General features: G+C 34.7%; 1 protein-coding gene across 7 annotated transcripts in view; it reads left to right on the top strand.

Annotated features, from left to right (window-relative positions):
• kug (FAT atypical cadherin kugelei) overlaps nt 1-12,656 on the top strand; it is a 349,347-nt gene that overhangs the window by 319,334 nt on the left and 17,357 nt on the right. For 4 of the 7 annotated variants that reach the window (XM_081973260.1, XM_081973255.1, XM_081973256.1 and 1 more), the window contains 21 exons: nt 59-225; nt 281-428; nt 485-632; nt 684-912; nt 974-1,291; nt 2,831-3,059; nt 3,165-3,485; nt 3,543-3,757; nt 3,812-3,995; nt 7,004-7,228; nt 7,299-7,391; nt 9,236-9,339; nt 9,396-9,732; nt 9,793-10,002; nt 10,333-10,479; nt 10,535-10,703; nt 10,759-10,945; nt 11,001-11,145; nt 11,201-11,419; nt 11,690-11,950; nt 12,004-12,215. In XM_081973260.1, coding sequence (XP_081829386.1) covers nt 59-225; nt 281-428; nt 485-632; nt 684-912; nt 974-1,291; nt 2,831-3,059; nt 3,165-3,485; nt 3,543-3,757; nt 3,812-3,995; nt 7,004-7,228; nt 7,299-7,391; nt 9,236-9,339; nt 9,396-9,732; nt 9,793-10,002; nt 10,333-10,479; nt 10,535-10,703; nt 10,759-10,945; nt 11,001-11,145; nt 11,201-11,419; nt 11,690-11,950; nt 12,004-12,215 — 4,268 coding nt within the window. Of the gene's footprint in view, nt 1-58; nt 226-280; nt 429-484; nt 633-683; nt 913-973; nt 1,292-2,830; nt 3,060-3,164; nt 3,486-3,542; nt 3,758-3,811; nt 3,996-7,003; nt 7,229-7,298; nt 7,392-8,480; nt 8,505-9,235; nt 9,340-9,395; nt 9,733-9,792; nt 10,003-10,332; nt 10,480-10,534; nt 10,704-10,758; nt 10,946-11,000; nt 11,146-11,200; nt 11,420-11,689; nt 11,951-12,003; nt 12,216-12,656 lie in introns of all 7 variants that reach the window. The other 3 variants (XM_081973257.1, XM_081973259.1, XM_081973258.1) reach the window with 2 other exon arrangements.

Raw genomic sequence — 12,656 nt, 5'->3', positions numbered from 1 at the left:
GTTTGGCGTAACAGCTGATCTGAATCATCATTACGAATATTTATTATCAAAATTTCAGGCGTAATTACCCTCGCAACCAACTTGGACAGAGAAACTCTCAGCGAACACATTTTGACTGTAATGGTGCGGGATGCTGGAACTCCAGCTAAGAAAAATCTAGCACGAGTTCATGTGATTGTCCACGACTATAACGATCATACGCCACACTTTTCTGACAAAATTCTTGTAAGTTTGATTTAATAATACTGAATGCATACTAATTTGCTGTTCAAAATTTCAGGTGGGAAAGGTGTATGAAACTGCTTCTGTAGGTAGCGTGGTACTTAAAGCTTTAGCTGTTGATCATGACAAGGGGGATAATGCCAGGATTACGTACTCGATCATATCAGGAAATGTGGGAAATGTGTTCAATATTGATCCAAACCTTGGTATGTTATACAATAAAATAACGACTGAATGAAAGTAAGAAGGGTTAATTTTACAGGTACGATAAGTATAGCCAGGGAATTGGATATATCAAGTGCCTCAGAATATACTTTGCATATTCGAGCTACTGATCACGGTCAACCACCTTTATGGTCCACAGTGCCTGCTCATATATCATTAACTATGGCTGATAATGATCCTCCTAGGTAAGATTAATTATCACCATTTGACTGTACGGTAATAAGTTTGGGTTTCAGATTTGTTAATAAAGAAATAGCAGCTGAAATTTACGAAGACCAATCCATAGGCAGCTACGTTGCTCACTTAGATGTAAGAAGCACCTCATCGTTGCAATTTGAAATTTTAGAAGGAAACAGTGACGACAGTTTTATAATCAGTCCTAGTACTGGCGTTATTACCACACAAAAATATCTGGACTATGAGACCAATAAGTTTTACAATTTATCTGTGATAGCCATTAATATGGTATGGCCACTACACATTTCAAACAATAAAGTGGACCTAAAATTTTATTTTCAATTCCCAGGCCTCGGTGTCAGCCAAATGCAATGTCATTATCCACATCCTGGATCGAAACGACAACGCTCCCCAGTTTTTGCAGTTCCAATATTACGGCATTATAAGTGAAGCTGCACTCGAAGATTCATTGATTCTGACCAATAGCAGCGAGCCTTTGGTCATTAAGGCTTCGGACGCGGACAGCGAACGAAACGCCTTACTCCAGTTCGATATCGTTGAAATTTTACCAAGAAGATATTTTCAAATTGATTCCAATACGGGAGCTATTAGGACCTTAAGACGTTTGGATTACGAGACTATGCCTTTATTTACTTTTCATGTTCAGGTAAGGCGATTACTTTTTCTTGATGGTTTTAGTGGAAAGAATTGTTTAAAAGAGATACCAATTACTGAAGGAGAAGTAGGTATCAGTTTAGGAAATAAATGGATACAATTTAAAAAAATGTATCACGTATTTTGCAATTATAAAAAAATTACCTTCTAAATGTATAGAAAAAGTTTATTTTTGGTTAGTTACTAGATAATGAATAATAAAAGGATCTTGGTTAAATCGTGCGATCTATTTGAAAAAAAAATACATCGGTATAGATAACCTTTACAGTCGTTTTTTGAGCAGTAATCTACATAATGTAGAATACACCATTATCTACAAGTAGACAATATTTATCTATACAGTCAAAGCCTTGTAATTTACATTGTGTAGTTAATTAATAATAATGGTGGATTGCAGACCAGAGACACCTTGGAAATGGATATACGTTCACAACTGATGGATATTTAGAAACACTTACTAAAAAAACAATAACCTTGTGCTATACTAACGTCTCTTCTTATCTAACCTAACCTAACTGCAAAACAGTAATTAGCTTATGATAACAAAATAAGGTAAAATAATTAAAAAAAATTATTTTCCTTTCTATGACTACTCTAAGATTTTTAAAAGAAGATTACAAGAATGTGTTAAAATGATTGTGCGGGCTAATTGCCCAATAATTTCAAAGGAATCGTAGATGAATGTGATTGTGCTGGCTAATTGCCTAGAATTTTCAAAAAGATAGCAGAAGAATATGTCGAAATCATTGAGCTGGTTGGTTGTCAAAAATTTTCTAATGAAGAGGAGAAAATTGGGTTGAAATAATTCTGCTGGTTAAGTGCCTAAAATTGTCAAGAAAAGATTAGAAAAATGTGTTAAAATGATTGAGCTAAGTAAGTGCCTAAAATTTTCCAGAAAAGTGTCAGAGGATGTGTTAAATAATTGATTGAGTTGGCTAAGTGCCTAAAATTTTCGAGAGAAGGATGTGTTGGGAAAAGGTAATAAGTTGTAGCTAAAATAATGTGTTGGATAATTGCGTAATAATTTCAAAAGAATAGTAGAAGAATGTGATAAAATGAATATGCTTGCTAGTTGCCTAAAATTTAAAAAAAAGAGCGGCAGAATGTGTTAGAAAAGATTGTGCTGGCTAATTTTCAAAAGAAGAGCAGAAGAACGTGTTATAATGATTGAGCTGACTAATAGACCTAGAAACTTCAAGAAAAGACTAATTGATAAAAGAAGAGCAGAAATATAGATTAGAATGATTGAGCTAGCTAAGCGCTCAGAGAATTCTTCAATAAATTCTCTCTCTCTCTCTTCAAATGTTCTGAATGACTGAGCTTGCTAATGATCCAGAAATTTCAAAAAAGACTGTATTGTTGTGATTGAGGTAGATAATTGCTCGGAAATTTCAAAAAAATACTGACAGGGCCGTATTTAGGTGGTAACGCTGTACTTGAACAATTACCGTTTTAATACTTACTTTGTCTACATTTTTTAAGTCTACATCGACTGATTAATGACTATTAATGATCTTTTTGTTATTTTCAGGTGTCTGATTTAGGAAAACCCAAACTATTTTCCGATTCAACTGCTAAAGTTGTAATCCAAGTGACCGACATCAACGACTGTCCACCTATTTTCACCAGTCCTATTTATAATGTGACCCTTTTACTTCCTTCTTATAAAGATATCGCTGTGATACAGGTTAACGCCACAGATCCTGATTCAACTGAAGGCGATGCATTGAAATATGATATTATTGAGGGAAACAAATTAGGTAAGGGTTTTGACAACTCATTAACATCCAACCGACTGCGCCAGTATTCTAACCTGGTGACACCCACTATTATATCTGCTTTACAAGTAATGCATGTTTTTTTAGGAATATTCAAAATTAACTCCTACTCCGGCGTTATTACACTAGTTGATCCGGAGCATTTAAAACCATCAGCGTCTTACAAGCTACACGTGCGAGTCTCAGATGGGAAATTCTCTAGTGTCGCTAAAGTTTACATTCGAGTAGACGAATCCGATAATAGCGGTTTAGTATTCCAGAAACCATTTTACGAAGGAAGCATTGTAGAGAACTCCACTAAAATTACTCCCGTTTGTGTTGTTAACGTTCTAGGAAGTGTCTTAAATGAAAATATTGAATTTAGGATACTAAATCCGACCGATATGTTTACTATTGGGATTACTTCCGGTAGGTTTTCAGACTGTAATGTGGTAAACAATCACTTTAATGCATTAAATTTTTAAGGCGTAATTCGCACTACTGGGATCCGGTTCGACCGAGAGGAACAGGATAGTTATCATCTTATAGTGGAAGCTCGTAGTAACGAACCTTACAGAGAACGGCCGAGGGTGGCACATGTGGTTGTTAACGTAACCATATTGGATATCAACGATAATTGTCCAATGTTTGTCAATTTGCCTTATTACGCTGTAGTTTCGGTGGACGATGATAAAGGATCTGTATGTATGTTTGTTTTATCATTGTACGTAACATTAATGTGTGTTGTCGTGCAGGTAATCACCAAAGTTCTTGCCATCGATCGCGATAGCTTGGACAACGGTGAAGTTCGATACGAGCTGATTCGAGGACACGGGGAATTGTTTAAAGTGCAGAGGGAAACTGGGGATATTGAAATTAAACAGAAACTAGAAAGTCACAACAAAGAGTATGAGCTACTTATAGCGGCATATGACAAAGGTAAGGTATCAGCGATAGCCATGTAATGATTCTGTGAGATTTAGCTGTCAAAATTAGTGATTTTTCCTAATTTTGATATTAATAACAGGTTTGACAATGATAAGTTTGAAGAAAAGATTAATTTTTGAAAGTAAGATCTTAAGATTAACAAGATTTCAGTTAGTTATAAAGTCAGTATATTTGGTGTTTGTTCGCATCAAGCAAACAATCAGCAATAATATTGTTCGAGATTTCTCAAAAACAGAATTTTTAATCTTCAAAATGGCGTATAATTAAAAACTGAAGAAACGTGTACGCTTTATTAGAAAATAGAATAAGTAAACGCACATAAATAAAATTCAGAGCCGTACCAAATGAAGTTAACAAATTTAGCACTTATTTTAACTTACTTAACCTACAACAAACTAATAGAGCATGTAGAAGCGAAAAAAAAAATGTTTCCCATAAAAGATACCAATGAAAATTTTCGTTTATTGTTTTCAATTATACCTTTAACAAATCTTTAAATAATAAACTCAGATACAAGGTTATCCACCCAAACCGCCGTTTATTATAAGTTTATTAGGATCAAATATTTCTAGAAATGTAAAATTTTGAAATGAGAAAAGTAGATGTCAACTTGCTTATTTTAAATGAGATGAGAATAAAGTTGGTTCTAAGAGTGGGTGTAGAGAAACGTTGAAAATAATGATAGGGGGTAGTCAAAAAAGTCAGTTCAAAAAAGAACAGAAAGTCAAGTTCTTCAAATAAAATACCCCCAATTTTTTAAATTTTATTTTATTCCCTGTTGACAATTAGGGTGTTTGTACTTATTTGAAAAATTATTACTTTCTGAAACAATTAAGATTCAAATCATTTTATATCCCAAATACGCATAAAATGACAAAAATGAATATGTTTTTAAATAAATTCTTAAAATAAGTTATAGGAGAATTCTCTCAGAAATATAGATAAATTATTATTTTATCTTAAAATGCTTAAACACGCTCAGAAATAAGGACTAAAAACGGAGCAGAAATATGAGATTTATATCTTTTATAACTATGGCAATACACCACTTTAAACTTCCAGCAGAAATGGAATTTATCTTAATTTCGAATTTCTATAAAGATCTGATCCTAATAAACTTTTAATGAGCAATTTGGGTGGTTAGCGAGTTTTTATAGTTTTAATTGTTTTTTTTCTGTATATCTCCGCAATTATTCGGATTTATGACTTTTTAAAACCACATACATACAATAGTTCACAAATTACACGACTTTACCACACTGAACAGGCGCTATATCTTGTAAAATTCGAGATCTGCATGCTTTTATTCGAATTTGAAACACCCTATTTATGCTAATTAAAAGTAAAATCTGCCTAGATTCATTATGTATGAACAGTAAAATTAAAAAACCCTGCTATAAACTTTAAGGACATCAGTAAAGCAAACGTTTTATGAGAGATTCAATGCATTTTATGACAATTCATCCATCCAATGGCGCTACAGTCCAATTCGGGCTTTGGCCTCCTCTATTTTCTTCCTCCAGCCATCCCTGTCCTCCGCCGCCTTTCTCCAGTTTGGAGTTCCGAGCATGGATCGAGCGTCTCCCTGGATTTTGTCTGCCCATCTCGCCCCTGGTCTTCCAACCGGTCTTTTACTTTCCAGTTTTTGGTTCAAATCCTCTTGACTCTTCCATCCTCTGCAAGTGCCCGGCCCATTTAAGTCTTTGTAATCTTATTGTTGTTGCCAGGTCTGCTTCTGCAAAGAGCTGGTAGATCTCGTGGTTGTCTTCACTTATTCTCCTCACCAACTTTCATCTTATTCTCCACTGTTCGTTTTCTTGGACCGGTCCATATATTCTGCGTAAGATCTTTTGACAATCTTTTAGCCCAAATTAAAGAAAAACTAGGCTAGATATCGCCATTTTTTAAACAGCAAATAAAAGAAGACACTTGCTAGAGTGTGCGAAAGTCAAAATAATTTGAATAGTACGTCAATTATAAATTTTAGAAGCATCTTAATGAAATGCTAAAATTACCAAAATTTACCAGTCACTTTTTTTCCTACCTTTTTTGAAGACAAAAATAACTTTTGCACAATTTTCTAAACCTTCAGCTGTTTAATGACAAAAAATTCACGCAAATGAGTTAAAAAAGTTGTAATTTGGGTTAAAAGATAATCTTGCATTTTTATTCCACATCACACTAGGAAAATTCCCTGTATTTCAAATAGTTGAAGGGCGATGACAATGTCTGCGTTAACACTGCCGTAGTTGTGTCGACAGAAACAAAGAACGAACATCTGCTTTTTATATATTTTTCTATACGCCAGCCATCGCAATCGAAAATCGTATAAAGTCTTTACCGAACCTCTTAATAAAAATTTTTTTAGATTGATTCTTCATTTAACTATTAGGAAAACAAAACAAATATAGAATGAAGTAACAATGCAATAGACTTGTAAACATTACTTATGAGTCGTCCCATATTTTTGTTTGGTTCTCTGCATACTGTTTTTCGACATCAAATCAAGACTAGATTTTTGAAAATCCAGTCATTCGAAAGTTAATAAAAACTAAAAAACTCAAAAAAGTTATCACAATTTTATGGTTTTATTAATGTCTAGGAAGCAATATAATATAATATTAGTTGTATGTGCAGAGTTGGTCATAAAGGCCTGGCATTGACAATTTTTGATCCTGAACTCTCTGTATATTACATAATTTATCAAATTTCTAGAAAGCGTAATGGGACGTAACTGAATTTAATCGATCCTGGACTATCACATAAAGGGTATTTTATATTTTGTGGTTTATCTTTGTAAATTAAGTTGTTAACACAAAAAAACTGTCACGCAGTGTATATCGAGCAGTCTAGCTGGCGATAGAATAGTTTTACTGCATCCTATTCAATTTGCTGCTAATATTTGAATTTTAAAATGAGAATTTGTCCCGTCAATCAAGCAATCAATTATTTACTTACTAAAGTAATAAAATTATATATAATTGGTGAACTTTTTACAGGAATAACCCCGTGCAGGACGGACGTTACAGTCCACATAAAGGTCATAGATCGTTCCATGCCCGTGTTTAAAAAACAGTTCTACTCGGAAACGGTTCCAGAAAACGTCGAGCTACATTCTCCATTATCCGTCTCAATCGAAGCCGAATCGCCTTTAAACAGGAAATTAATCTACAGCATTGTGCGAGGCAACGAACTAGAAGAATTCGCTCTGGACTTTAACACCGGTAAGTCCTGTGATTTTCTTTTGTTAGATAGTGTTACTTTTGTTTATATTGAAAAAAAATTCTCGATTAGTTTCCGAGGCACGGTCCTTCAAAACTGAACTAGAACATAGAACCGTAAAGGAATTTCTTGAGTATCTAAACACTTCGAATAGAACTCAGAAAGGTATCAGTGTGCCCTAATGATTTAAAAATTAGTTCAGAGTGGTGTTGGTTTATTTCACTATAACAAATTAACAATGCGATTGTACTTTACGCACTATACTAACTCAGAAGCTGCTAAGCCTGGCATTGAATTGATACTGTGGATGTGATAATGATATCAGAATTGTTTGCATCCAAAGTTGTGTTGGTTGCGACAAAGATTTTTGACAACTATCTGATTACCTGTTGATTTATTTCGGCATTATGCTTACTGCCTGCTCAAAAGCAAAGCTTTTTTTTTCCCTTAAATTCTTAATATTTCCAAGTTGGTCTGGCAGGGGCATGACACATAGTTATACATAATAAATTGTAATAGATAACACCCAGTATGATGATGAAAAGGGTTATGTTATGTTAAGTGAGTGGATTAAGCGACCTGGTAAGTATAGCATATAAGCATTTGCTTATATTTGCCGTTCAAGTAAATGCTTCAAGGGTTATAATAGGTGCTCGTAGAGTTAATTTGAAGCATTTACCAAAATTTTGCAATTAAAACAAAATGCTTGTTTTTATTCAAATTACCTAAAGAACAAGTTACCACTTGTCATAAATCGGGTGGACATCATCAAAATCCGTCAAAACGTTCTCCAGATATGACAAAAAACAGGTTTTTTTTAAATAACTTTCGTCATTTTTCGGTCTATGCCACAGTACCTTTTTGGTCATGTCCATCATAAGCATTATTATTCAACTCCGTCAAGTTTCTAATTACATGTACTATTCCCCAACTCCAATGGTTACCCTTTTTACTACCAATGGATACATTTTCACTTGTTAGATAATAAAAAAAAAAAATCTGATTGGAATTTGTAATGTATGTGAAAAATCTAAATCATCTGTCTTAACCAATTTATTCGAGTGACGCAAAAACCTTTCTGTCCCAACAAGAAAAAGCTGCCTTTTTTAGCAGCTTCTGCAGTTAATTACAAACTTTCGAACAAAGCTTTAGTTTCGAACACTGTCGACAAAAACTTTATTAACTGGAATATAAATACTACGGAAACCCATTCGAGATGCTGAATAATTAATAAATCCCTTGTGTTTTTCGCAGCTCCGGACAGTAACAATGGGCCTTGTGAGTATTAGACTTAAATTTATTTGAGCTACGCTTTTTGCTACTTTTCGTCCGGAATTCTCCTATTTTTTTGTTTGCTCTTTGTATTCTTCACATGGGCGTATCCACCACACGCAGTTTGCACCTAAAATATTTTGCATGTAATTCTAATATTTGTGTATGGAAAATGCATGTTTTCTTTTACTCTATAATGTAACAGCATGATAGCTATACCTAAAACTTTGCTAATAACTTTATAGTTTTGTGGTTTTCACCAATGCTTTAATTAGTTAAAAAGTAGTGGCAATCAATCATACAAACTTTGATAGACTATACAGGGTTGTTCATATACACCTCTTTTATTAAAAGTTTTTGTACATACAGTTCTGAAAGTTTGAGATCCTTAATACTTTAGCTTAAAGAAATTAAATTTGGCTTATTTTAAATGGAAAATTTTGTATGTACTATTCCCATATTTTGTGTGTTTCGTATTCCACGTCAAAATTTACTTTTGCAGGATGAAAAATAGTTCATTACTTTTATTAACAAGAAAATTTAAATTTTTTTTTCAGTTTGAGTTTCAATAAAGTTTACTTGCGTTTACTGCTGTCTACTACATGTATTATCCTTATTTCGGTTTTTTAGTAGAAATTCATATTTTTTTGTTTAGTTGTGTGAAAAACTTGGCTCTATTTTGCTTCTGTGTGTTTAATATTGACTTTTACCATATTTCTACAGCAATCTTTTCGTAGGTGTTATATCGGTTGTGGATGAGTTGGATTACGAGCAAACGCCTCAATACGAGCTTCTTATCAGAGCTACAGACTCCGTTTCTGGAGCATATGCCGAAGTGCCGGTAAACTATTTGACTGAATTTGTCTATCCATCATTATTACATTGCAATTTGTTTAGGTTTCTATTGTATTGTCGGACGTCAACGACTGTCCTCCAGAATTTACAGAGGAATCGTACAACATCTCAGTGTCGGAGGCTGCCCAGTTTGGTACCCAGATTTTAACCGTTTTGGCTCACGACAACGACACGAAAAACAACCAGGAAATCGTCTACTCTATTCAAAAAAGCAAAAACAACAACGCCACTGATTACTTTTACATTGACGATAAGGAGGGAAAGATTTTCTTGAAGCAAAGTTTAGACCACGAAATGACCAGCGAACATCATTTTGTTGTTGTGGCCACTGATAAAGGAGTGCCGAGTTTAAGTAGCACTGCACATGTTTGGGTTAAAGGTAATGAGTTTTTGAGGCCCTTATAACCTGAATAACATTGCCTTTTGTTGTGTAATGCAGTTCTGGATATGAATGATAACGCCCCTAAATTTGAGCTGTCTTCTTATTCTTGTGGAGTGTCGGTATCTGCCAAAAGGGATCAGTTTGTAACAATTATGAAAGCGAGCGATCTGGATGATGTTGATAAAAATAACTTGAAGTACACCATAGTGGAAGGCAATGAACAACAAACGTTTTCCATGGATTCTGCCACTGGAATCATTTCTCTTGGTAAGTAAATGATAGAATCGTCCATGTGTGATTGTCATTTCATTCTCTTTTTGGGCAATAACATCTTTTTGGTGTTTAACGATCTGACAATTTTACAGGCTCCAGTAGAGCAATTAACTAGTTAACATATGGTTTAAAAAGTAAGATTAACTTCGTCTTAGAAAATGAAAAGTGCTAACATTTTTGTACGCTTCTCAAAATTTCCTGTTTTCTTAATTTTTGACCAGATTTTCTTCCTGGAATTCTGAAACCTTTTGTCTTATAGTAGTCTGTCCAAGTTAAACCTGAATTAGAAGGATTACTTTACTTCATCAATAATTAATTTTTTAGTAAACTTGGCTAACTTTGGAAACAACGAAATGATGATACTAAACGTCTCAGTTAGTGACGGAGTTTACACTAATTTTGCCCGGCTCAAAGTGGAGCTTATCCCGGCTAATTTGCATACCCCAAAATTCAATCAAGACGTTGTTAAAGGTAAACCATTAATTTGTCCTGATTTGACAGAATCAAATAAGGTAATTCTTTATAGATGTGGCCGTACCGGAAAACAGAATGGCTGGACTGTTAGTTACAGTAGTAAATGCCACCGACCTAGATTTCGGTGAATTTGGTTCCGTATCATACAGCATACCTTCGGATTTATTGAACGAAGCTTTCAGTATTGATAAAAACAACGGAAAAATTGTAACTAAAATTAGGTAGCTATTAGAAAGATGTAAGTTTTCCGTAATTACACTCCTCGTAAACTTTCAGTCTGGATCGAGAGAAGCAAAAGTTGTATGAAATACCAATTATGGCTACTGACGGTGGAGGACTTAGTGACTTTATGACTGTTAGAGTGCACGTGACCGATGAAAATGATAATGCCCCACGATTTTTACTGAAAGAATACAAGATCACCGTTCCATCTAACTTAACCACTGGAATAACCTTTGCAAAGGTTTGATTTTGGTTTAACATATTCGTTGCTTTTAGTCTGACAGAAGTGTTTACAGATAAAAGCCACAGATGCTGACGAAGGCTCTGCTGCACAGCTAGAATACTCCATATACGAGAAGAAATCATCAGATGTGACAAAGTTATTTGGGATTAACCCTTCGACAGGAGAATTCTTCCTCATTTCTAATGTGTACAGTTACAGTAAGGAAAAAAGTTTCCTGTTCTATGAACTGGTACTCTAATAACTGCTTTTCAGTTGGTGAAGTGTTTCAATTTTTTGTACGAGCTACAGACAAAGGAAGACCGGAGAAACACAGCGACGTCCCAGTCAACATTCTGATAATTGGACCAAATGACATTCCGCCAAGTTTCGAAAAAAGCGAAGGGAAATTCTTCCTTCCAGAAAATTCAGCCACTGGAACTCTGATAGCCAAGTTGAAAATGGTATCAAATCTATCAGTCAATTTTGAAATTGGTAAGTCTATCCATCATGAGGATATTAGACTTTTCTATCACAGCTTATTCAGTAACGTTTGTGTAGTTCCTCTTGGGTAAAAATAAAGCAGTGCTACAAAAAGTGCAGGTTAAAGGGTGATGCTGGAAAAATAGTTAAAAAAGACAAAATTTAGTACAAACTCTCCACATTATACATACATACATGCTACTGGATTTTGCTCGTTTTTCTTTTTTTACGCTGCCCATCTGCCAGGGATTACTACAGCACTAAACAACAATTCAATTGCAGTGTCGGATTCATCGGATAATCCCCAATTTGCCATCGACTCCCAAGGTCAACTGACCTTAGCGCGCCCATTAAATTTTGAAAATCAACCGAGCCACGTGATTGGCGTTCTCGCCCTAACCGACAGTAGTCCACCACTCACAGCTTTGGCCGAAATAATCCTTCAGGTTCAGGATGAAAACGACCACGACCCTCAATTCGAAAGCAACACTTACGTCCTGAACTTGGCTGAAAACGTTCCAGAAGGGTCCTCCATCATGAGAGGTAGGTTATAAAATCAGTGGTAAGGAAATGAAGTAATGTTCGTGTGTATTTAGTGATTGCCCACGACAAGGACCAGGGCGGTAACGGTGAAGTCCGTTATAACTTTACTCCAGATAACACGGATATAGTCAATTATTTTGGTATCGATGCACACACTGGATGGATTACAAATTTAGTCAAATTGAACAGAGAGGATAAGGCAGAGTACAAATTCTACGTGACTGCCACCGACAATGGTACTCCGAAACATTCCACCAGAACTACGGTAATAAATAGCTATTTATGTAACCAGTTACGAAAAGATCGATTTTGTGTAACGAATGAATGTTTGTAGGGCGAGCGCAGCGAAGTCCTACAATTTGAATGAGTTACACAATAAGACATTTTCGAAACGTGTTGCATACATAATTTTTTCTAATTTTGACCAAAAAGCTGTAAAAACCACCTTTTAAAGTGATTTAACACAAATATTCACTTTCATAACACCTTGTATAAACAATGACAACGACATGTTATGATGGATGTCGCCCATATGTTTCTACGGAAATGCATAAAAACAGGGAGTGATGAAATGAACTTTTCATAACTAGTTACATAAAGTAAAACGTTTTGTCACTCTAATCAGTTTTGAAAAGTGTCACTTTATATGCCAAAATTAGAAAAAAATGTTTATTTAACCAGTGTACGGTTTTAAAAATGTTTTAAA

The sequence above is a fragment of the Ips typographus genome, linkage group LG2 (assembly GCF_016097725.1).
Source record: "Ips typographus isolate SLU linkage group LG2, UJ_Ityp_2.0, whole genome shotgun sequence".
In the NCBI taxonomy this organism is placed as follows: Eukaryota; Metazoa; Arthropoda; class Insecta; order Coleoptera; family Curculionidae; genus Ips; species Ips typographus.
The sequence above is the reverse complement of the archived record's forward strand: the minus strand, read 5'-3'. Positions and strand labels throughout refer to the sequence as shown.